Consider the following 24153-nt stretch of genomic DNA (forward strand, 5'->3'; position numbering starts at 1 on the left):
GTGTAGCACTGACTACAGTAATAGGGTATACACTGATTGACAGACAGTTACTTCAGCCAATCACAGCTATCAGTGAATCAGAGATGGGGAACGCCCACATACATGTACATGAACAAATCCAGACACACTGGTCACCTGGTTACACAGGAGGAGGGGCTCAGCTGTAGCTCCACCCACTGCATCTTTCTATTGGAAAAGTGTTCCACCAATCAGATTCCCCTCCTTGTGATGTCACCAGTCTCTGGGCAGATTTCTTGTGATCATTTCCCTCAGCTCCTGACTCCCCCAGATATCGTTATACAACCTCCCACTACACCTAATGCAGCATGAAGGGGCTCAGTGAAGGTGGCAGTGACGGTGTGTAAGTGTCTGATCCGGTCACACAGAGAATAAAAGGACATCTGTCCAGCCTCATAATCCAGATATATCCTCACTCTATCACAGGGAATATTGTCAGGTAACCAGATCACTTTACTGTCATGTATCACTGTATACTGATTATTATTCCTACACAAACACCAGGACTTGTTATTATTTCCAATGTATGACTGATATCCTCTCCTGTCTATACTGGGATAACACATCCCTACCCTCCATATCCCTGATTTACTGACATCCACTTCCCAGTAATGTCGCCCTGAGGAAAATCCCCTGGTGCTTATTACCTGAGGACACTGAAATCTCTCTGGTGTTTCTGGACGTTTCTGGTTTGGTGACCTGGATGCAGTTTTCCTGTCACCTGATATATGTATATTATTATCAGCTGTGTTTACATCCAGTAATATGTCTGTAGCTTCCTGCACATAGATCCCTATATTTATACCTGTTATTATATCAGATAATGTCCGTAAATTCTCTGAGATGAGACCCACATCCAGATCTCCTACACCATGGACCTGGTCATCATGTCTCTCTCTGGCCTCAGTATCACACAAATCACCTGTGTCTGGTTCCTGTAAGACAGTCACTGGATCAGACATGTTACACAGCTCCTCAATGTGACGCATCTTCCTGGACAGCTCGTCCTTCTTTATTTCCAGCTGCTGGATCAGATCAGAGACTGAGAGTGAAACGCTCTCTTCCTGCCTGGAGATCTCACTCAGGACTCTCATCTCTAGGTCTTCCAGCTGTCTCCTGATGTCTCTAAACAGGGCAGTGACTGTCTCTGTTACATCAGCTGCTTTTTCCTGATCTTCTCTCCTGCGCTCCTGCAGACTCTGGACTCTTTTCTCAGTCTCCTCTCTCTTTGTGGTCAGTTTCTGAAGAACATTTCTCAGTTTCTTCTTTTTCCTCTCAGAGGCCTCATCCAACGACACCATCTGATGTCCTCTGTGTTCCCCGATCAGACAGCAGGACACACAGATACAGGCAGCATCCTCAGTGCAGTAATATTTGAAGAGCTCCTTATGGACGGAGCATTTCCTGTTCCCCAGGGAAGTGGTGGGATCAGATAAGACGTGTTCTGCTGACTTGCTGTGTACTCTCACATGATTATCACACAGAGAAGCCTCACAATGCAGACAGGATTTAGCAGCAGGTACAGGAGAGTGAATACAGTAAGTACAGAAGATCCCAGTCTCCTCCTGATCTGGCCGAGTAGACAGGAAACTCCCCACTATGTTACACAGAGTTATGTTCCTCTGCAGTGCAGGACGCTCCTGACACTCTGCTCTGCATTCAGGACAGGTATAAACTCCAGACCCCTCCTGTGTATCCAGCACACGATCAATACAGACCCGGCAGAAGTTGTGTCCACATCTCAGTGTTACAGGATCTGTATAAATGTTCAGGCAGATGGAACAGTCCAGCTCCTGTCTCAGATCAGCAGACGCCATCGCTGACAGCAGAAGAGAGAAATGAAAGTGAAGCTCTGACACTCAGACACCAGTGGGTGTGTTTCACATTCTCCACACAGGGCGAGGCTGAGCTTGTCACTCACATTATATCTATAGGCTCAGTTATACTAAGGGACACAGCTAATACATAAAGGGACATCTGAAAGCTGAGAACAGAAACTTCTACAGACTTTGCAGGGATTAGACAAAAGTTACGTTAATAAAAACACGTTGTATTGTTTCTTGCAATTGTGTGATTAAAAAAAATAATATTTCCAAAGGCATAAATAACAGTTTATTTGTTTAATACCTGATAACATGATAAACAGTGTTAAGCTGCTGTGGCTGTGTAACCAGAAAACCTAACACCAATATTCATAATATGTCTTATCTGCCATTCATAGAAACTGGTATTTATGTGACAAATATATACAATTTATTGACTACACTGCATTGTATTGGGCAACATGTGGTACATTTGTTAAAGACCTACAAGTACAGTGTAGCATGCTGGGACTTGTAGTACCACAGAATTAGCTAATAGGGGCAGGAGATCTAGTAAAGATTATAAGGTGTTTCTAAAATAGGAGGATACCCTTACAAAACAATGTAATACAATTCTAAATAGAACAGAGGACTCAATTAAATTGGGTCCTGTATGTAGTGGGATAAGACCACACTGAGCACAGGGGAAATGACCTAGGACCATTATCTGCTAGATAATGGGGGCTGCCCTCAAAGAAGTCACGATGAAAGCTAGAATACTTAAAAACAAAGTTCTTGAAGTTGATGTGCTGGAAGCAGGAAAGATGGGCAAGTGTAAGGATCTGAGCAAAATTTTACAAATGACAAATTGTGATTTCTAGACGACTGGATCAGTACATCTCCAAAACGGCAGGTCTTGTGGGGTGTTCCCCGTATACAGTGGTTAGTACCTTCCAAATGTGGTCCGAGGCAGAACAACCGGTGAACCAGTGACAGGGTCATGGGTGCCCAAAGCTCACTGATCTGCATGGGGAGCGAAGGCTAGGCTGTCTGGTCCAATCCCACAGAAGAGCTACTGTAGCACAAACTGCTGACAAAGTTAATGCTGGCTATGATAGAAAGGTGCATCATAGCTTGCTGTGTATGGGGCTGCATAGCCACAGACCAGTCAGAGTGACCATGCTGACCCCTGTCCACCGCCGAAAGTGTCTACAATAAGCATGTGAGTGCAGAACTGGACCACGGAGCAATGGAAGAAGGTGGCCTGGTCTGCTGAGTCACCTTTTCTTTTACATCATGTGGACGGCCGGGTGCGTGTGCGTTGTTTCCCTGGGAAGAGATGGCACCAGGATGCATTATGGGAAGAAGTTAAGCCGGCGGAGGCAGTGTGATGCTCTGGGCAATGTTCTGGGAAACCTTGGGTCCTGGCATTCATGTGGATGTTACTTTGACACGTACCACCTACCTAAACATTGCTGCATACCACGTACACCCCTTCATGGCAGCGGTATTCCCTGATAGCAGTGGCCTCTTTCAGCGGGATAATGCACCCTGCCACACTGCAAACATTGTTCAGGATTTGTTTAAGGAACATGGCAAAGAGTTCAAGGTGTTGACTTGGCCTCCAAAATTCCCCATTTCTCAATATGATCAAACATCTGTGGGATGTGCTAAAAAAAAGTCCGAGCCATGGAGGCCCCACCTCACAACATGACTTAAAGGTTCTTTTATTATTATTATTAATTTTTATTTATAGGGCGCCACAAAGTATCCGTAGCGCCGTACAAGGACAAACAATGGCACAGTACAAGGTGAAACAGCACAGTACAAGTAACAGTAAGCACTATAACTCTGGGGGCTCAGGCACAGCATGAAAGAGAGGGAGGGAGGGGAAAAGTGAGTACAGGCAGGTAACTATGGCCCAAGAGGGTGGGCACGGATGACAGGTTGAGAGTCACTGAGGGGAGCGGAGAGAAGCGAGAGGAGACAGAGGGCAGAGGGACCGAGAGGAGGTGAGCTGAGTAGCTGGAGAGCACAGTTAAAAGTGATGGAAACAGCAGACCTCCGTCTTGGCATAGGCAAGGAGGCAGACGTGTGCAGGACCTCCTGGAGGGAGGGTCTCTTCCCCCTTTATCTCAATTACAAGCTAAGTATGATATCCATGTCCGCAATTTTTACAAATATCTTCAAGTTAGGCACTGGTTACAAACACGCCCCTCGCATTTGGGGGTGATGGGACCCCTCCCCCCTGGTATCAAGGTGATTCTCTCCCCTACATCCCACGCAGATGGAATTTCCCTATGGTACCGGATTCTCTTAACTCCCATTGACAATCGAAGTTTTACCGATTCAAGCTATCTGGGAAGCCGACCTAAATATCACTATTTCAGAAGAGGTATGGGGGAGAGTCTTCCTAAACATATATAAGATGTCAAAGTGTATTAACCATTCGGAAATGTTGACTAAAATTGTTCACAGGTTATATCTTACTCCAGATAAGCTGCATAAAATCTGGCCATCAGAATCTAAATATTGTTGGAGGAATTGTGGTGAAATTGGTACGCTTATGCACATCTTTTGGTCTTGCTCGAAACTTCAACCATTGTGGACCGAAATCTTTCATTTAATCTCTCAGGTCTCCAAAAATAATATCCTTCCCCAGATATGGCATTACTTCATCTGTATCCTAAACATCTCCAGCGACACAATCATTATGTCACTGGATATATTTTCATTGCAGCAAGAACTGCAATAGCCCAGAACTGGAAATCACCTCTAATTCCAGCACTCCCTAAAATTATTAACAACATCCAACATAGCTACAAAATGGAAACAATAGGTTGTAATCTGTCTACAGGGGCTTCCTCCCCGCTTGTTAAGTGGTTTATATGGTATGAGTACTTTACGAATCACAGCTCAATCTTTGATCTGTGAGTACTGTGGAATGGTTTTTGAGTTAAGTTAGGTACTTGGGCTAGACCCACTGGTACACTTTCTATAACCGGATAGTCTCTTGTCTTGTTCCCCCCCCCCTTTATCCATCTGTTTTTCTTGTCTGTTCTCTTTGCCGTCTTCGGCTTATGTATAACTGATCTGCTGTATGTACTCTGCAACCACTGCTATGTTTGTAATATGTTTTTCTAAAAAATTCAATAAAAACCTTTTGAGTTAAAAAAAAAAAAAAAGTGATGGAAACAGGAGGTAGGAGAGCCCTGCTCAAAGGTGCGTACAATCTAAAGGTGCCAGATACCTTAAGGCAACTTTCAGAGGTGTTGTGGAGTCCATGCCTCAATGGGTCAGAGCTGTTTTGGCGACACAAGTGGGACCTACACAATATTAGGCAGGTGGTTTTAATGTTCCGCCGTATACATCCCCACTGGTGGTATGCCATACCGCCACTTCTCCTACTGCTTTGATTGTAAAACTATTAAATTCCATTCACTTACATATTCTATACCGTCGCTTCTAAATTTACTCTCCGACCACTGACAATACATGGATACAATAGTCCATAATGTCTGTCCTTTCTTCAACTACTGGAGCACAGATAAAGGACTATGCATAGTTACAGTGATCTTTCTGAAATAGGTAAGATTGAAGAGGAAGAGGTGAGAGCGAGGATAAAATGGGGGACGCAGTGACACAAACACTTGCAGGAAGTGAGAGGTGAGATCACATATCTACTAAAAATTATTTGTGAAATGATGTGGCGGATCCAGGATGGATTCTCAGTAAGGTTCCCTATGTGGAAGTCTTGTAAAAGGTAATCTAATGTAAGCTAGAAGGAGGCTCGGGATCCCCAAACTTTGCAACATGATATCAAGGTCTCTCTAATAATGAAAGTCATATAATCCGTATTACAGACACACTACATTCTGTTTATCTCTGCTTCTAAAGGTGGTTCTGGCTTTTCTCGGAAGCTGCTATTTGGCAGCTGCATTAAAGACGCTGAATAAGGCTGCCAGAGTGTGTATCACCTCCAGGGATTGGAAGTGGAAGAAGAAAGTGATTGAGGCTATTAGGGACCACAGTTTGAGTAACCTCATATATTCATTTTTTTAACATCGGATTAAAATGTAATAAATTTGGGTCAATCCAAACATTCAGAAACAGCCATTTATGGGATCAAAAACTCCCAACAACTACCTGTATCTATATCAGAGGGGAGATGTATGTTCCCTGTACTGCTTTAGTTTCTATAGTGAAGTTGGGGAGCAGCTGAGTTAGGGGGCGTCTTGCTGTATAAACCAAGTGCTGCACCCTGTGTGTGGTGGGTATGTTGGTAACGGATCATTCTAAGGATAAACAATTGATTATGTGTCTGGTCAATGAGGTGGATCAATTTGTTATATCTGGATTGTCAAAAGAATCCGATAAAATATATGTTTACAGGTCATTTGCTGGTAACTGGCGATGTGGGAATAAATGGTTTTATAAGATTTGTCTTTGTCACCATTGAATAAATCTACTCTGTTTTAAAAGTACAATATCTATGTAAGCGCCTGATGACAGCAGATCGCCACCTAAATAATTCTCCACATTAAAAGCACAACCAGGAAGGAAGGAGCTTTGCAATCACAGGGGTGGGATCTATTATACAGAATACTTTGACTTTCATGTCTATAATGCACAGAAACACTGTTTAAAAAGTTTTCCCCACACTGCCCAATGCATTAAATTGTTTAGCGGAGCTCCTAGTAGTAACAAGGGAGGGAAGAGACACTTCTGTGTATGTGACGAGATCAAACAGCAGCAATATATTTATTTTTCTGGTTTCCAGAACAGAAATCTCATACATCATCATATTTACACGGCGGTCACGAGAATCGCTGAGTCCTTACAACGTGGCTGCAATCACCTGTACGGTGCTGTTGTTAGAGGTGTGCCGGAGGCAGCGACATGCCGGGAAATTCAGCTCTACACACATATCACTTAGTTACAGGTGTCAGTGGTACACAGGAGCTGACACTCTAGCATGACAGGATTCTCTCACTTGTCTGCGGTCACACCAGAGAACTCTCACACCTCCAGATACCAACATCACCTCACTCAGTTCTGGGCTACACCTGGGGCGCTATCAAACCCAGTCTTGACCCTCCCAGATGCCTCTCGGAGCAGGAGCCAGACTTATACCTCTCACATACAGGACAGGTTGGCACTCTGGGTGCTAAGCTGGTGTCTTGCAGGTAGATGTCTGTGGTCAGCGTCGGACACTGGCCGGTAAAATCACAGACAGGCCAGGCTGCCTTACGGCCAAACCCCCTTTTAGACATGGGCGGAGCTTACCTGGAGGCCCATTGACCTCACCAGGGTGCCCGCAGTTCTCTCCGGCATCCCCGATGCTGCAGATGACTGGCTGTCAGTGACAGCCTCTCATCTTTCAAATGCGATCGCAGCTGCGTTCATGTGACCTGCCCCATCCCCCTGTCAGCTGATGTTCCCGCCGCTGCTATCATATATATATATATATATATATATGTATGTGTATCTAATATATAAAAGCCTAGCGGTGTGTGTTAGTGTGTGTGTGTGGGGGGAAAAAACTACCTGGTGACAGAGTGCTCAAGCTGCAGCGCCACCTGCTGGGCGGAGTTATATACTACACTGACCTACTAAATTCTTAGCATTATCTAATATATAAAAGCCTAGCGGTGTGTGTTAGTGTGTGTGTGTGTGTGGAAAAAATACCGGATGACAGAGTGCTCAAGCTGCAGCGCCACCTGCTGGTCGGAGTTATATACTACACTGACCTACTAAATTCTTAGCATTATCTAATATAATAGATAAAAGCCCAGCGGCGTGTGTGTGTGTGTGTAAAAAACTATTTTCTCAGAAAGGGCTCATCCAATTGACCTGAAATTTGGTATACTGACATTATTTGACCAAAAAATTAGAATAGTCAAGTCAGTTAACTTCCATCATCCTACCTTCCCCCCGTGGGAGGGGTAGTAAAGGCTAAATTTACGAGTTGAGGGGTCAAACTCATTTTCGTGAGGTAATTTTACCTCATGAACACACATGCTGTGTGTGTGTGTGTGTGGAAAAAACTACCGGGTGACAGAGGGCTCAAGCTGCAGCGCCACCTGCTGGGCGGAGTTATATACTACACTGACCTACTAAATTCTTAGCATTATCTAATATATAAAAGCCTAACGGCGTGTGTGTGTGGCGATGAAGATGACAAGAACCTTTTTAACACCTTAAGTAGCTTGATTTGACTAGAATGCATGAGTATCATGCACGGGTTAACTTGTATGTATATATATATATATATATATATATATATATATACATATATGATGTGTGTGTGTATGTATATATATATATATATATATATATATATATATATATATATATATATATATATATATATATATATATAATGTGTGTGTGTGTGTGAATTGAGAGCACTACTGTGTGGCATAACATTGTTTTGGGGGCACTACTGTGGCATAGGGGGGCTACCTATCTATACTAAACTATAGGTGGGCCGACTATACTAAACTATAGTGAGGGGGGGCTGCCTATGCTAAACTATAGGGAGGGGGGCTGCACAGAGAACACTATAGGGAGGGGGTGATGGGACCTTTAATGCTGAGGTGGTTTGGGTCTATAATTGAATGTGAGGCTGAGTGTGGGGAGGAGGGCTATGGTCATGGGAAATGGATGTACTAAACGTAAATGCTATTAATTTATTGCTGGGGCTGTTTGGAGGGAGAGTATTAGGTTTATTTATTAAATGGGAATACTATTAATTTAATGTTGGGGTTTGTTGGAGGGATATTGATCTATTTATCAAATGGGAGCACTATTACTTTAATGTTGAGGCTGGAGAGAGGCCTAATTATTAAATGTGGGTGATGTTGATTCAATGGTGGAGATAGTTGGCATTTCTAAATGTACCCATTATTTTTTTTCCAAATAGGGCCGGCCCTCAACATTCCAGGATCCAGACAAGTCGCAACTAAAGAAACCAGCAGTCACAGGTGGTGAAAGTGACAAGAACAGGTAGGACAGTCTGTCAAATGATCTGAGTCTAGTGCAGGCTTGGCTAACCTGTGTCACTCCAGGTGTTGTGAAACTACAAGTTCCAGCAATAAGCTGCTATATATTGGCAAAGCATGCTGGGGCTTGTAGTCTCACAACACCTGGAGTGCCACAGGTTAGCCAAGCCTGGTCTAGTGAGACAATCCTGATTTTTGGCGACTGTTTTGCTCAATCTAAGGGACAGGTCCAAACTGTGTATTCTTTATACACACACTGCACTCTTTATATACTACACTGGTGGACCCCTAGAGTTGCAGTCCCCCAGTGGGCCCTTCATGCACCAGTCCAACACTGTCTGTGGTTGTGTCACACCAGAGCCTGGGGTCCGTCTGGTTGTTGAGGAGGTGTGGAGTTGTTGTGAGGCAGGGGAATGGGATGCTGGGAGGTCTGGGAAAGTAGAATGAGGTTAATACAGAAGCCTATAGAGAATAATTACAAGGACAAAATCTGTGTATTATTATTATTATTATTATTATTAATATTTATTTATAAGGCGCCACAAGGCGTCCGCAGCGCCGTACAGAGACAAACAAAATTACAATACAATGGGAGACAGCACAGTACAGTAAACACAGCAACTCAGTAAGCTCAATGCACAGCTAGAGAGGGCGGGGAAGGGGGAGGGAGGATCCGCAAACTACGGGGCCCAAGAAGGAGGGCGCGGAAGACAGGGAGACCCCCAGGGGGGAGGAGGGAGCGAGAGTGGACGTGGGGTGGAGGACCCTCGAGGAGGAGGGCTAAGTAGCTGGAGAGCAGAGTTAGAAGTGGTGGAAACAGGAGGAGAGATGGCCCTGCTCAGAGGAGCGTACAATCTAAGGGATGTATGTGACTTATGTGAAAACACTTGAGTGATAAATGGACACAAAATAATAGGAATTAGAAAGTTATGTGGGAAAAATATAGAATGTAAAGTGAGGCACATAAAGCCGAACGGCCTTAAACGTATCGGCATGTTCAGCAGTCAAGCACTTACCTATTAAGGGTTAAGTTGTTGTATCTCTCCAGCCAATAGAATCCTGTGGAAATGGATGGGCTGTGGATCAATATATTCTCACGCAAAGGATGCTGGATTTTTTAAATCGCAGAAATCCCCTCGCACTCTCCCTATGTGTGTTTTGCTATGTTAAAATTTCTTTTTTTCCCATTACACAGCAGGCACAGTGACATGGAAGAGCTCTTGCAGTCGGCGACAGGGCTATCTCTGATTGGCCGAATGTCACTGCCCCCTTGGAAGCACCCTGGTTCTTGGTCGCGTTGTGTGGGGACCCTTTGTCCTGCATTGTACGGCACTTCATCGTGAGCCCAGAAGAGGTATAGTAGCAATTACACCAGATTTAGCACCAGCCAATCGTAAGGGACTATGTCCTGGTACCAGTGGTAGTGCCTATGACCATACACTATATGGACCAGCGATTACTCGTTAGCTGACTCGCAAGTGCTCTTGCTGCCACCAAGTTTATATAATCATTAATAAACTGTGACCTAATTTATACAAAATAGAAGTTGTCAGTGTTGTTTATTTAATTAGAGGTTAAGAGATTGCGAGGATGACTGTTGAGAGGTTTTGAGTGTGGAAGAAGTGAATCTGTGGTATAAAGTTTATAAATATATGAAAAGTAAAAAAAAAAAAAAGAATAGTAATAATAAATATGCTAAAAAATAACAAAGAATAATAAATAATGAATATATAATACAAAGAAAATGGAAAAGTGATAAAAATAAAGAATTAACAGGATTATAAAGTGGTGAATACTATATGATACTATATGATAACTAAAAGTGATGAATAATGAATCAAACTGGAGGCGTTCATTGTGTAGAGCCGAATGTGTTTCGTTATGGGTTTGTGGTGCAGATCTAGTAATATCATTTGGTGTGAATTATTCTTTTATTTCTCTAAGCCAATCATTATGTTTTAATCCTTCATATCTATGAACAGTATAAATATAAATTCACTACTATATTCCCTATCTTCTCCGTGACATTATAGTATGTAACAATAAACACACTCTCATGTTTTTAAAAGAGTAATTCCCACAATTATATTACTAGATCAGCACAACAGGAGTTTATTAGTATTTATTGAATAAAAAAACGGGAGTAACCAAAATAATAATTAATAAAAGCAATTACTGCCATTTGCATCGGAGCATATGAAGAGCGTGCCCTATACCTTCTGCAGTGATAGATTGCTTCTTTATGACTCATGCCAAGTTCAGTGAAGAAATCTGTTATTTGTCATGTGACTTCTTGCTCCTGAATCTATATACCAACTATTGGTCACATGAGTTACAGTCGCTTTAAAAGTTCCACTCCAATTGTTTGTGTTTGAACCCTCTTAGAATTAGTTTCTGCTGTTTCGCTTTCCATATTGAGCAATTTTTCCTTAAATGTCCAATTTTCTTACATCTAAAACACGCTATTGTTTCCTTATTATGCAATTGGGTATCTGTAACTTTAAGTGATTTTTCTGTGTCACTCTCCATGTTATCTGGTGTATTTTCTTTTCTGTGCTGATATTCATCTACGAGTCTGGGTCTCACAAAATTTAGTTTGAGTTCTGTTTCACGTCTTGTTTCCGGAGCATTTATCAGTGCACTGTAAGTGTCAGATAAACTGCACAGGAGTATGGATACTATGTGGTTGCATTCTATAATTTCTCCTATAGATCTGAGCTATACTACAATTTCCAGCAGACCATTTATATGCTCTTGCATAGTCTTTCGTTTGCTAGGTCTTATTTGGTACAGATTTCTTATATAATTTGCTGTTCGCACTGGATCTTTCTTGTAGTTTCTGTAATACATCCCACATACCCTTAGCAGTATTGTATGTATGTCTTATATGAATTGGCTGATCATCCTCAACCAGGGCCATCTTAACAACATTATGGGCCCCCGGGCAAAGCAGTGCACCGGGGCCCCTAGATATAGATATAGATATATAGCTGTATACAGATACAGATATAGATATATAGAGATAGATAGATGTACTTGCTCAGTGACCCTTGTAGGGTTTTTTTTGCAGGTTTTTTTCTTTTGCAGGATTATTTATTCTCATTAAGAGCCATGCCTATGGGGCCCCCTTGCCCGTGGGGCCCCCAGGCAGCTGCCCATCGTGCCCAATGGAAAAGATGGCCCTGTCCTCAACTAACAAGCTTATGGTTGCACAGGTCTTTTTCTTGTCCCATTCTTGATTATTAATCTCTGTTCTGTCTGTGATAATAACTCCCCACAAGTCATGTTTAGACAACAACATTTCCACAGTTGATAGTTATCATTAGACAGCTCGGTTACTGCCAGTCTAACATCTGTGCTGCTGCCATTTTCTCCCCCTTTGTATATATCTTTATTCCCTCTGAGGTATAATACTGGGTTAGTCCCATGTTCTGTGCAGATTCTCTCAGATGTTCTTGTTCCTAGGTCCCTGTGACTGGATTCCTGCTGCTTGTATGTCTGGTGTTTGGTTTCCTTATGTTTGTGTCTGGGTCCATAACCTGTTGCATATTGCACTTCTATTATGCACTGTCCATAGGCACACACTGGAAAGCTCTTTGTGGAATAATAATTTAAACTGTGCAGAGATATCAGCATACAGACAAAACACATCTTACATGTAACATCAACATGAGAAGAAACTAGAACATTCCATGTACAACAGAGTACATTGCTATAATACAGAGTGACAACACAATAACACATTTAGTAACAGCGCCATTTGCAGTCCCTCCAGTGTAATCACTCAAGCAACATTAAGAGGTTTGAAGAAGTGGAGATGTTGCCTTTAGCAACCAATCAGATTCTAGCTGTCATTCTGTAGAATGTACTAAATAAATGATAACTAGAATCTGATTGGTTGCTATAGGCAACATCTCTACTTTTTCAAACCCGCAGTTTAGTAAATATACCCCTAAGTCTGTTTATAACAAATAGTCAAACCTTTGCAGATTCCTGTTACTTAAGTTTTAGGCAGATGTCAGACAATGACAACACTGAGTCTGTGGCTGATAAACTATGAGTTCCGTACAGCATCATGTTGTATGCTGTGTGCTGAATTGGATACATCCTGCACGTCTGTATGGCCGAAGCCATAAGTATTTATTTATCAATTTCCCCAATTCTCCCAACTCCTCGGATCAGAAGTGGTAATATTAGGCTGTGCGTCATATGCAAGGTCTGAATCTGCACATTACCTCAGGTAAATATTTTTTCTTTTTCAGCTATTTTGATGTGGTATCTGTAAACTCATTGTGCAAGGATAACTCTGAAGTAAAACACCTCACAAGTGTATACACAAGAGAGTTAAAAATGTGAGACTGTAGTATTATGTTTCTGTTGCTAGAGACTGGTACAGAATAAGCAATTATTTTACTACTGACCACAATTACTAGAATAACCACTAGAAGTAATGTCAATGTAACAACATTGCTGATATTATTTACTATTTATTGTAAAATGTGTGAGATGTACGGCCACTATATATTGTAATAAATGTGTTGTGTATACTATTGCTTTGCTATAGTTTAGAAGACATATATGAGATATGACATATATGCTGTAAGCAGCTCTGTATATTGTGTAGTGTCACATAAATAAACATAAACATACATGCAATAGGGATCTGAGTAGGGACAATCAGGTGCATACATAATTATTCTGCTCCAGCAGCTGAATTAATGCTTCTTCTCACTCCTTAGGCTCCTCCCACCTACCTGGCTTGTGCAGTACGTCCTCCCACGCCAGTCATTCCCAACTCCAGTCCTCATGGACCCCTAACAGTGCACGATTTCCATATCTCTTTGCTGGAGCACAGGTGTATTTATTACTAACTGACACATTTTGAAAGATCCACAGGTGGTCCTAATTATTTCACTTGTGACCTGGAAAACCTACACTGTTAGGCATATATATATAGGGGCCCCGGGCATAGCAGTGCACCGGGGCCCCTATATGTTTATGTGTGTAAAAAAAAACTGATTATATATATATATAATCACTTTTTTTTTTTTTTTAAATCCCCCTTAACTTACCTTTCAGTCGCCCTGTTCATCAAATCCTCTTCTGTTCTTCATCGCTGTTCTGTGCTCTTCCATGCTGTGCTCGCAGTGAATGTCGGGCGTGATGACGTCATCACGCCCAACATTCACTGCGAGCGCATCTCGGAAGAGGGGACCAGGGAGTGAGCCGGATCGTCACCGCAAAAGGTAATTTTTATTTTATTTTTATTTTATTTTTTATCGGAGTCCTGTCTCGGGCCCCCTTGTCCGCTGATGGACCTGTTGTTAGGGGTCCCTGAGGACTGGAGTTGGGAAACAGTGTCCCATACGGTACAGGAGCCGTCTGGAGACAAGCAGGCTGCCTTCTGCAGCGCATAAATAGCTGAATAAATATTCCGCATGCGGCCAGTAATAGGGCGGTCCAGCTGTCACCCCCAGCATAATGATTTTGTTGCATCATTTTTACGCCTTTTACGCTGAAAAAAAAAGAAGAAAAACACACTGATCTTAAATTCCCTCTGCCGGTGCCCACCCCATGCCACTGGCATCCGGAGCATCAGCACCACCTGCTACTCACCTGAGAAATATGTCTCTTCCACAAATACAATGTGAGTTTGCTGCCTCTTACATGTGTGCAGGTCTATGGTGTGATTTTTAGTTCAAGCCATTCACAGTAATGGATAAATATTTTAAAGCCACATCATATAAGAATAGGTGGAGCTTACATGAAAATCTGCAAATTCCTTTTAGGAGCATGAGTGCACCACGACTGTAATGGGGAGAAGGGAGGAAAAGGGAAGGCTGTAAGTACTGTTATTAAAACTAAAGTACAGTGCCATCTGGCTGGACCAACATGTAATTGGGGCAGTATGGTGGCTAAGTGGTTAGCACTTCTGCCTCACAGCACTGGGGTCATGAGTTTGATTCCCGACCATGGCCTTATCTGTGTGGAGTTTGTATGTTCTCCCCGTGTTTGCGTGGGTTTCCTCCAGGTGCTCCGGTTTCCTCCCACACTCCAAAAACATACTGGTAGGTTAATTGTCTGCTATCAAATTCACCCTAGGCTGTGTTTCTATATTTGGGTGTGTTAGGGAATTTAGATTGTAAGCCATACTTGCCACCTTTTGCAATTCGTTTTCCAGGAGGTCTGGGGGGCAGATGGGCATATGCGGGCGTGGCTAGGAGAATGTTGTCATTGGCCCCACCCCCTAACATGTCATGGCCATTTTCAGCCTATAGCAACGGGGGGACGGGGCCACGATTTCGCGTCACTAAGTGTAGGCTTGGTGCTTTTTATATGACACCACTGGTTATTACAAACTGTACACTACTATGTTTTTCTTAAACAGAAAGTGTATGATATATATATATATATATAATATCTCTGCACATACCTCAGAGTCGTCGTATATTCCTGCTCATGCAAGTGGTGAAATGCAGGTAAACAGGTTCCTAAGAGCTGGATAGGAGAGAATTCATTCAGACGAGAACGTTACTAGAATTTACACATCACATGAGGAGGAGCAGGTCAGACCTTAACTTAACAAATAACCCCCAAACAAGACACAAATTTAATGTTATAAAGGCTGCAGCCCTGTATATATTATCAAGACATTTAATATAAACCAATGTACTGTATAATTTCAAAATATAAATTCCATTGCTTGGCCTTTACCAGCTCAAACACCACTAAAATATAATGTTATATTGTGGTGCTCTTGTTGGGTAGGTGACAATGGTGGCGGCTTCTTCTCTACTATAGAGAGCGCGGCTTACCCAGACGCAGAGAGAGACGAGACCCCCAACTTCAACAAGACCCCAAATAGTATGACACTGTTACAGAAATAATATTTATTATCAGGAGTCAGGGCAAGGAGTTGGGAGGATGTAAAGTTCACCGCATATGACCTGTGCAGCTGGTATTCTGGGAAAAGGACCCCAATGACTGGTGGTAATGCAGGGTTAAAAAGTAGGGACAACAGTACAGCATCAACACAGAGATACGTCCAAAGCAGATGTGACCAAAGTTTGAGTGCCTTTAATAGTAAATGTCCATAACAGAATTATTGATAGCAGATCAGCACTAGAAATAGGGATAACACCCCTCAGTAATTTGTATGATACGATGCTCAGAGATGTATCAAGGGATAATGTCTGGAAGCTGACTAATTGTAGTCAGGTCATAAGCCGAGGGTCCGGTAAGCCAGGTAGTCAGAACAGAAGCAGGAACTCTGGTTACTTTACTGGTCAGTATTAGTAACTACTGGTAACAATGTTTCTTGGTTCAGCACACACAGAGTTAATGGTATAGGAGATGATGAACACAAGGGAGAATCGTAGTCGGGAACGATTCAAGGGTGTCAGAATAAGATTGGAAACAAAGTAACAGTAAACACTGGTGACTGGCACATAATTATCTGGCAACGTAGCGCACTGAGAGAGGTGGCAAGATGTTTAACATAATGGGGGGAATTCAATTAGCTGCGTTACTTGAAAAAGTAACATGGCATTAAAACTATTACCGTTATTACGTTAATAGTGCGCGTAATTACCGTTATGACAGTACTTTTAACGCCGGCTTTTTGCTTGCAGCAGAAATCCGGGTTAAAATTCAGATAATAATGGAAATAGTTGTAACGCGGCCAATTGAATTCCCCCAAATGGGTTTTAGGGGCAAACACTTCATGAATATATGTACCCTGGGGTTTAACCAAGGTTGACAAAGAATTGAATGTAAGGGTATTCACGAGAATTTGATTGGCACATCACTATAAATCATTGCATAAATTGCTTTAAAAAGGTCTGTATAATATTAATAAATTATTAAAAGAACAAATACAATGTTAAATAAATGATCTAATACATTTTTCTAAAATTCTAAAAGTATAGACCATTTCCTATACAATTACGTAAGTCAATTTTAGGATTTTCTATAAGAAAAGTTTACTTCTTTGATAATTACACTCATTTTAGAATGTCTACTATTAAGCAAATACATATGAAGTTATTTTTACTAGGACAAAATATGCTTCTTTTAATATAGGACCCTAGCTCTCTTTTAGTCCAGAATTAACTTGCAGTCGTGACCAATAGTATTTAAGTAAAGACATGTATTATAATGTGCCCTGGTGGTCCAGCGGGGGTCAGAGCACTGTGGTTCGGGAGGGGTCCATGATAGTTCAGTGGAGGGACTGTAGCCGTCCCCAAGCTCAGTGCATGGAATGAAGCCGCTGCATTTTATCTGCCACAGAATAGATGCGCTGGAGGGGCGTGTCATAGCGCCTCCTACATTCAAATGAATCCATTAGACTTCAGGAGGCAATGAGTCACACTGGGGCCCAGAGAGCTTCAGCAACAGGGAGACCGCTGGTTTGGGATCTGGATATCTAGCCCTGAATTAGAATGGGTTTCTAGACCCCAGGCACATCTCCTGGAAGCACTTTGGATGGGAGATTTAAAGATTAGACCAGATTCAGTGGTGCCAGGGTTGAGAGAGAGTTGAGCTCCCTCACCCTGGCAGTGTGTGCGCCACTAAAGGCAACGTTAAAATGTGTGCAAATATCCAGGCGGTTTTAGATATAAGATATGTGAGTCAACCTGGATTGGTTAAAGGGGTGGGAGCCTGGATTACCCCCTTCCAACCTATGTGTAAGTACTGCATGCTGTTCTCTGTCACTCTGCTGACTACTTCCCACTCTATAAGTCACTTATCTCTCCTTAGGGCATTAACTCTTTATACTACCGAGCCTGTCATTTGGTCTCATCCGCCACTGTCTTTATTTATTATTCTCCTCCCTTCATGTACTAGTAAATACTTTCTCTAATTCTATCAATTTCTCTGCCTATGTTGTTCCAGTGTCTCTATCTTTTAGCTTATCTCCTTTCTGCACCATTTACCCTTAATATTCCTGTCTTTTATCTCTCTTTCCTCTTAATATGGCGCTTTGCCTCTAATCTCCCCTTCTTGTAACTTTCTCTGGTCCTCGTCTCTTGTATCTCTTTACTCTCCACTCTCTCTGATCTGCAACTTTCTTATCTACCTCTCTCTGTGCTTTATCCTCTACCTCTCCCAAAGTTCATTTGTAATCTTTTATATTTTATTTCGACTCATAATTGTATTACATATTTAATAATCAATGGTACCGAACCGCGTTGGGTTTTCGCTCCACGTTATGCAAATCTTGTGAGCAAATTTTTATTGACAATGTGATCCCATACTCATATCAATGTTGTTTTACAAGAGATATATTGATGATATAATTCTTATTTAGAATGGCAGGGAGCAAGAATTTCAATGCTTTATAGCTTTTATTAAAACTCATGACTTTAACCTGAAGTTTACATTTTATATTAACAGAGACAGGACCGAATCTTTTGATTTGATATTGAAAAAAGCTGAGAGGAATTTTATTTTATAAAAAAAAATATCAAGTAGTCTACATTTCGCCAGCTGCCACAAAAACAAATAGAAAATCAATATTCAATTGAAGCCATTGATTCAAGAACAATTGAAAGTTCAAGCCTCCTGGATAATAAACAGAATATTTCTTTATTACAGAGTTTAATACAGAGGAAAATAACGGGAAAACGGCCTCTTTTATTGATTAAACCCTCCCCTTGCTTTTAGTCACTTAATATCAATAATTTTATAAACAATATTGAATTATTTATAATGAAAGGTGTCTATAATAATTCAGTTCTTAGTCTGTGCTTATCATTTTCTTTTGTTGCCCATATCTGTAATTTTAAATTGTAATTTTAACCATTCTAAGATAATGTTTTTCAATCTTTGGAAGCTCTTACGGGGTTCCCGATACATATGTATCTATTCATATTTATATAGTTAGTTTTGTATTTTACACTAGGAGCATATTGTAATGTATTGATGTCAGTAGAATATGAATGGTGGTGACTAGATAACAATGAGGATTCGCCACCAGGGGCGCACGGAGGATTGTCAGGGGGGGGGGGGGTTTCTCCCCGCCGACCGAAATAATAATAAAAAAAAACCACGAGAGAGAGAGCTGCTGCGCATGCGCCGCAGCTCCGTTTCGCCAGCGCTGTCCTATACAGCAGCCGCGGCGCTGTCTAAGAAGCGTCTGCGGCGGTGCTGTATACAATACAGCACCGCCGCGGACGTTTCTTTGACAGTGCCGCGGCTGCTGTATAGGACAGTGGCCACTTAGTTAGCGCAGGGGGGGGGGTTTCTAGAGACTCAGAAACCCCCCCTGCGTGCGCCACTGGCCACTGAGCAGTGTCTGTATACATAGCGCTATGATCGTAACTAATCCTCTGCATGATGCCCCAAAAATAAGGAACAAGGAGTTGGGAAAATTACATTTTGGGCATAGATGTCCTATCCTCTAATCACATAATTAATGTGGAACTAAACACATCATAAGAGTGTTTGTATCACATTACTTAGTGGGTCATTGACCTGTTTAGTTTTATTTCCATTATTACATTTTCATCATTGAATAACCATCAGTGCATGTAGACATGTTCATTAAAGAGTGACCATTCACCCCCTGCTTACTTCACAGCCAATAGGAACAAGTGTACCACTGACTACAGTAATAGGGTATACACTGATTGACAGACAGTTACTTCAGCCAACCACAGCTATCAGTGAATCAGAGATGGGGAAATCTCCCATACATGTATATTTATATATGAAAAGAAGAAATGGGATAGGGCACCAAAATAAAGTAGTATTTATGGATATAATCCAAAAATAGGGTGATATTAATTAGATGTACTTGATTTAGACGTCATTCAGGCATATCAGTGCATCGTTCCAGAACTCTAAGACCTATTATCAGGCTTTGTGACATACAGAGGGATAAAGCAGAAGAAGACCAGATATAAATAAATAAATCACTTATCTATATGCAGTCCAGGGGGTAAGTGTATGAAGTAGCGCTTTCTGCAAGTCGACGATATTCTGAGACTTTGCAGAGGAAATTTAAAACGGTAATGGCTTTCAAGACAAGTTTTGCTTGGAAAGCCAGTGGCATTTTAAATTTACTTTGCAAAGTCGCAGAATATCGGCGACTTGCAGAAAGCGCCACTTCATACATTTACCCCCAGATGTTGCTCACAGTATTCACTACACATGTAAGCCACCTTATATCACCTTATTTTTGGATTATATCCTTAAATACTACACTATTTTGGTGACCTATATAGATTAATACATTCATCCCCTACATCCAATACAGCCAATAGAAACAAATGTAGCAGTAGACTACAGTAATAGGGTATACACCATACTTGCCAACTCTCCCGGAATGTCCGGGAGACTCCCGCATTTTGCGAGAGTCTCCCGGACGAGTGTGGCAATCTCCCTGATAGGAAGTGGGCAGAATTCGGTTTAAACGCCGCGATTCACCCGAAATCGCGGCGTTTAGCCCCGCCCCCACTGTAAAATGACGCAATTTGCGTCATTCCGTCACGGGGGCGGGGCCAAAATGACGCGATTTCGGCGCCCCGCCCCCTGCACGCCCACGTCCCAGCCGGCATCTCCCGGAAAAAGAAATAAAAATGTTGGCAAGTATGGTATACACTGACTGAAAGACAGTTACTTCAGCCAATCACAGCTATCAGTAAATCAGAGATGGAGAAAGCCCACATACATGTATATTTATATATTTATAATGAAAGTTTCTAACACACCAACAAGGGAACAAATTCAGACAAACTGGTCATCAGGTTACACGGGGAGGGGCTCAGCTGTAGCTCCACCCACTGCTTCTTTCTATTGGAAAAATGTCCAATCAATCAGATTCCCCTCTCTGTGATGTCACCAGTCTCTGGGCAGATTTCTTATGATTATTTCTCCCCGCTCCTGACTCACCCACATATCTTTATACAACCTCCCACTACCCATAATGCAGCATGAAGGGGCTCAGTGAAGGTGGCAGTGACGGTGTGTAAGTGTCTGATCGGGTCACACAGAGAATAAAAGGACATCTGTCCAGCCTCATAATCCAGATATATCCTCAGTCTATCACAGCGAATATTGTCAGGTAACCGGATCACTTTACTGTCATGTATCACTGAAAACTGATTAAATAATCCCCCACACAAACACCAGGACTTGTTATTATCTCCAATGACAGACTGATCTCCTCTCCTGTCTATACTGGGATAACACATCCCTACCCTCCAGCTCACTGATTTACTGACATCCACTTCCCAGTAATGTCGCCCTGAGGAAAATCTCCCAGAGCTTTTTACCTGAGGATACTGAAATCTCTCTGGTGTTTCTGGATGATTCTGGTTTATATCTGAACAGGATGCAGTTTTCCTGTCACCTGATATATGTATATTATTACCAGCTGTGTTCACATCCAGTAATATGTCTGTAGCTTCCTGCACATAGATCCCTATATTTATACATGTTATTATATCAGATAATGTGGGTAATGTCTCTGAGATGAGATGCACATCCAGATCTCCTACACCATGGACCTGGTTATCATGTTTCTCTCTGTCCTCAGTATCACACAAGTCACCTGTGTCTGGTTCCTGTAAGACAGTCACTGGATCAGACATGTTACACAGCTCCTCAATGTGACGCATCTTCCTGGACAGCTCGTCCTTCTTTATTTCCAGCTGCTGGATCAGATAAGAGACTGAGAGTGAAACTCTCTCTTTCTGCCTGGAGATCTCACTCAGGACTCTCTTCTCTAGGTCGTCCAGCTGTCTCCTGATGTCTCTAAACAGAACAGTGACTGTCTCTGTTACACCAGCTGCTTTTTCCTGATCTTCTCTCCTGCGCTCCTGCAGTCTCTGGACTCTTTTCTCAGTCTCCTCTCTCTTTGTGGTCAGTTTCTGCAGAACATTTCTCAGTTTCTCCTTCCTCTTCCCAGAGGCCTCATCCAGCATCTCCACCTTGTGTCCTCTGTGTTCCCCGATCAGAAAGCAGGACACACAGATATAGGCAGCGTCCTTAGTGCAGTAATATTTGAAGGGCTCCTTATGGATGGAGCATTTCCTCTTCCCCAGAGAAGTGGTGGGATCAGATAAGACGTGTTCTGCTGACTTGCTGTGTACTCTCAGGTGTTTATCACACAGAGAAGCTTCACAATGCAGACAGGATTTAGCAGCAGGTACAGGAGAGTCCACACAGTAAGTGCAGAAGTTCCCAGTCTCCTTCTGATCTGGCTGAGTAGACAGGAAACTCCTCACTATGTTACACAGAGGAATGTTTCTTATCAGTGCAGGACGCTCCTGACACTCTGCTCTGCATTCAGGACAGGTATAAACTCCAGACCCCTCCTGTGTATCCAGCACATGATCAATACAGACCCGGCAGAAGTTGTGTCCACATCTCAGTGTTACAGGATCTGTATAAATGTTCAGACAGATGGAACAGTCCAGCTCTCGTCTCAGATCAGCAGACGCCATCGCTGACAGCAGAAGAGAGAAATAAAAGTGAAACTCTCTGACACTCAGACACCAGTGGGTGTGTTTCACATTCTCCACACAGGGCGAGGCTGAGCTTGTCACTCACGTTATATTTATAGACTGAGTTATACTAAGGGACACAGCAATTTATTTGTTTAATGCCTAATAATATGATAAACAGCGTTAAGTTGCTCTGGCTGTGCAACCAGAAAACCTAACACTAGTATTCCATAATAAGTCTTACTATCTTCCATTCTTATAAACTGGTATTTATGTAACAAATATATACAAGTTATTGGCTACATTGCATTGTATTGGGCAACAAGTGTCACTTATTTGTTAAAGAAATCCAAGTACATTGTATCATGCTGGGACTTGTAGTAGCACAGAATTTAAACTTCTCTTACTGCTTTAATTGTAAAACTATCCAACTGTATTCACTTATGTATTCTATACGGCATACTTGCCAACATTTGTTTTCTGGCTTCCGGGATATGCCGGCTGGGACGTGGGCGTACAGGGGGCGTGGTGCCGAGATCGCGTCATTTTGGCCACGCCCCCTTGACGTGATGACGCAAATCGCGTCATTTTACAGCGGGGGCGGGGCCAAACGCCGCAATTCCGGGTGAATCGCGGTGTTTAAACCGAATTTTGCCGATCAGGGAGATTGCCACACTCGCCCGGGAGTCCGGGAGACTCTCGCAAAATGCGGGAGTCTCCCGGTCATTTCGGGAGAGTTGGCAAGTATGCTATACGGTCACGTCCAAATTTGCACTTGGACCACTGACAATACATGGATACAATAGTCCATAATGTCTGTCCTTACTACAAATACTGGAGCACAGATAAAGGACTATGCATAGTTACAGTGATCTTTCTGAAATAGGTAAGATTGAAGGGGAAGAGGTGAGAGCGAGGATAAAATGGGGGATGCAGTGACACAAACACTTGCAGGAGGTAAGAGGTGAGATCATATATCTACTAAAAATTATTTGTGAAATGAGGTGTCGGATCCATGATGGATTCTCAGTAAGGTTCCCTATGAGGAAGTCTTGTAAAAGGTAATCTAATGTGAGCGGAGGAGGCCCAGGATCCACAAACTTTGCAACATGATATCAAGGTCTCTCTAATAATGAAAGTCATATAATCTGTATTACAGACTTACTACATTCTGTTTATCTCTGCTTCTAATGAAGGTGGTTCTGGCTTTTCCCTGAAGCTGCTATTTGGCAGCTGAATAAGTCTGACACAGTGTGTATCACCTCCAGGGATTGAAAGTAGAAGAAGAAAGTGTTTGAGTTTATTAGGGAACACAGTTTGAGTAACCTCATATTAATTTTTTGGATTAAAATCGGCTTAAAATGTTATTAATTTGGGTCAATCTAAACAATCAGAAACAGACATTTATGGGAGAAGAAACTCCCAACAACTACCTGTATCTATATCAGAGGGGAGATGTATGTTTCCTGTACTGCTTTAGTTTCTATAGTGAAGTTGGGGAGCAGCTGAGTTAGGGGGCGTCTTGCTGTATAAACCAAGTGCTACACCCTGCGTGTGGTGGGTATGTTGGTAACGGATCATTCTATGGATAAACAATTGATTATGTGTCTGGTCAATGAACTTTATCAATGTGTGATATCTGGATTGTCAAAAGAATCCAATAAAATATATGTAATGTTTACAGACCACTTACTGGCAACTGGCGATGTGGAAATAAATGGTTTTATAAGATTTTTCTTTGTCACCACTGAATAAATCTTCTCTATTTTGAAAGTACAATATCTATGTAACCGTCTGATGATCATTTTCAGTAGATCGCCACCTAAATAATTCTCCACATTAAAATCACTACTAGGAAGCCAGGAGCTTTGCAATCAC

General features: G+C 42.1%; 2 protein-coding genes across 2 annotated transcripts in view; both read right to left on the reverse strand.

The window, feature by feature from the left end:
- Positions 1-217: 217 nt before the first annotated feature.
- On the reverse strand, positions 218-22275 carry LOC142153199 (E3 ubiquitin/ISG15 ligase TRIM25-like). The gene is made up of 2 exons (XM_075210560.1): positions 20716-22275; positions 218-280 (listed from the first exon to the last, which is right to left on the reverse strand). Exon 1 carries the CDS (start codon positions 22273-22275, stop codon positions 20716-20718), a length of 1560 nt encoding a protein of 519 aa, XP_075066661.1. The 3' UTR covers positions 218-280.
- LOC142153198 (E3 ubiquitin-protein ligase TRIM39-like) overlaps positions 270-24153 on the reverse strand; it is a 42999-nt gene continuing 19115 nt past the window's right edge. The window contains exon 2 of the mRNA XM_075210559.1: positions 270-507. Coding sequence (XP_075066660.1) covers positions 270-507 — 238 coding nt within the window. The remainder of the gene's footprint in view (positions 508-24153) is intronic.

The sequence above is a fragment of the Mixophyes fleayi genome, chromosome 4 (assembly GCF_038048845.1).
Source record: "Mixophyes fleayi isolate aMixFle1 chromosome 4, aMixFle1.hap1, whole genome shotgun sequence".
NCBI classification, from domain to species: domain Eukaryota; kingdom Metazoa; phylum Chordata; class Amphibia; order Anura; family Limnodynastidae; genus Mixophyes; species Mixophyes fleayi.

Coding starts and splice junctions, on each gene's coding strand:
- LOC142153199 (XM_075210560.1), bottom strand. CDS start 22,275: ATGGCGTCTGCTGATCTGAGACGAGAGCTGGACTGTTCCATCTGTCTG.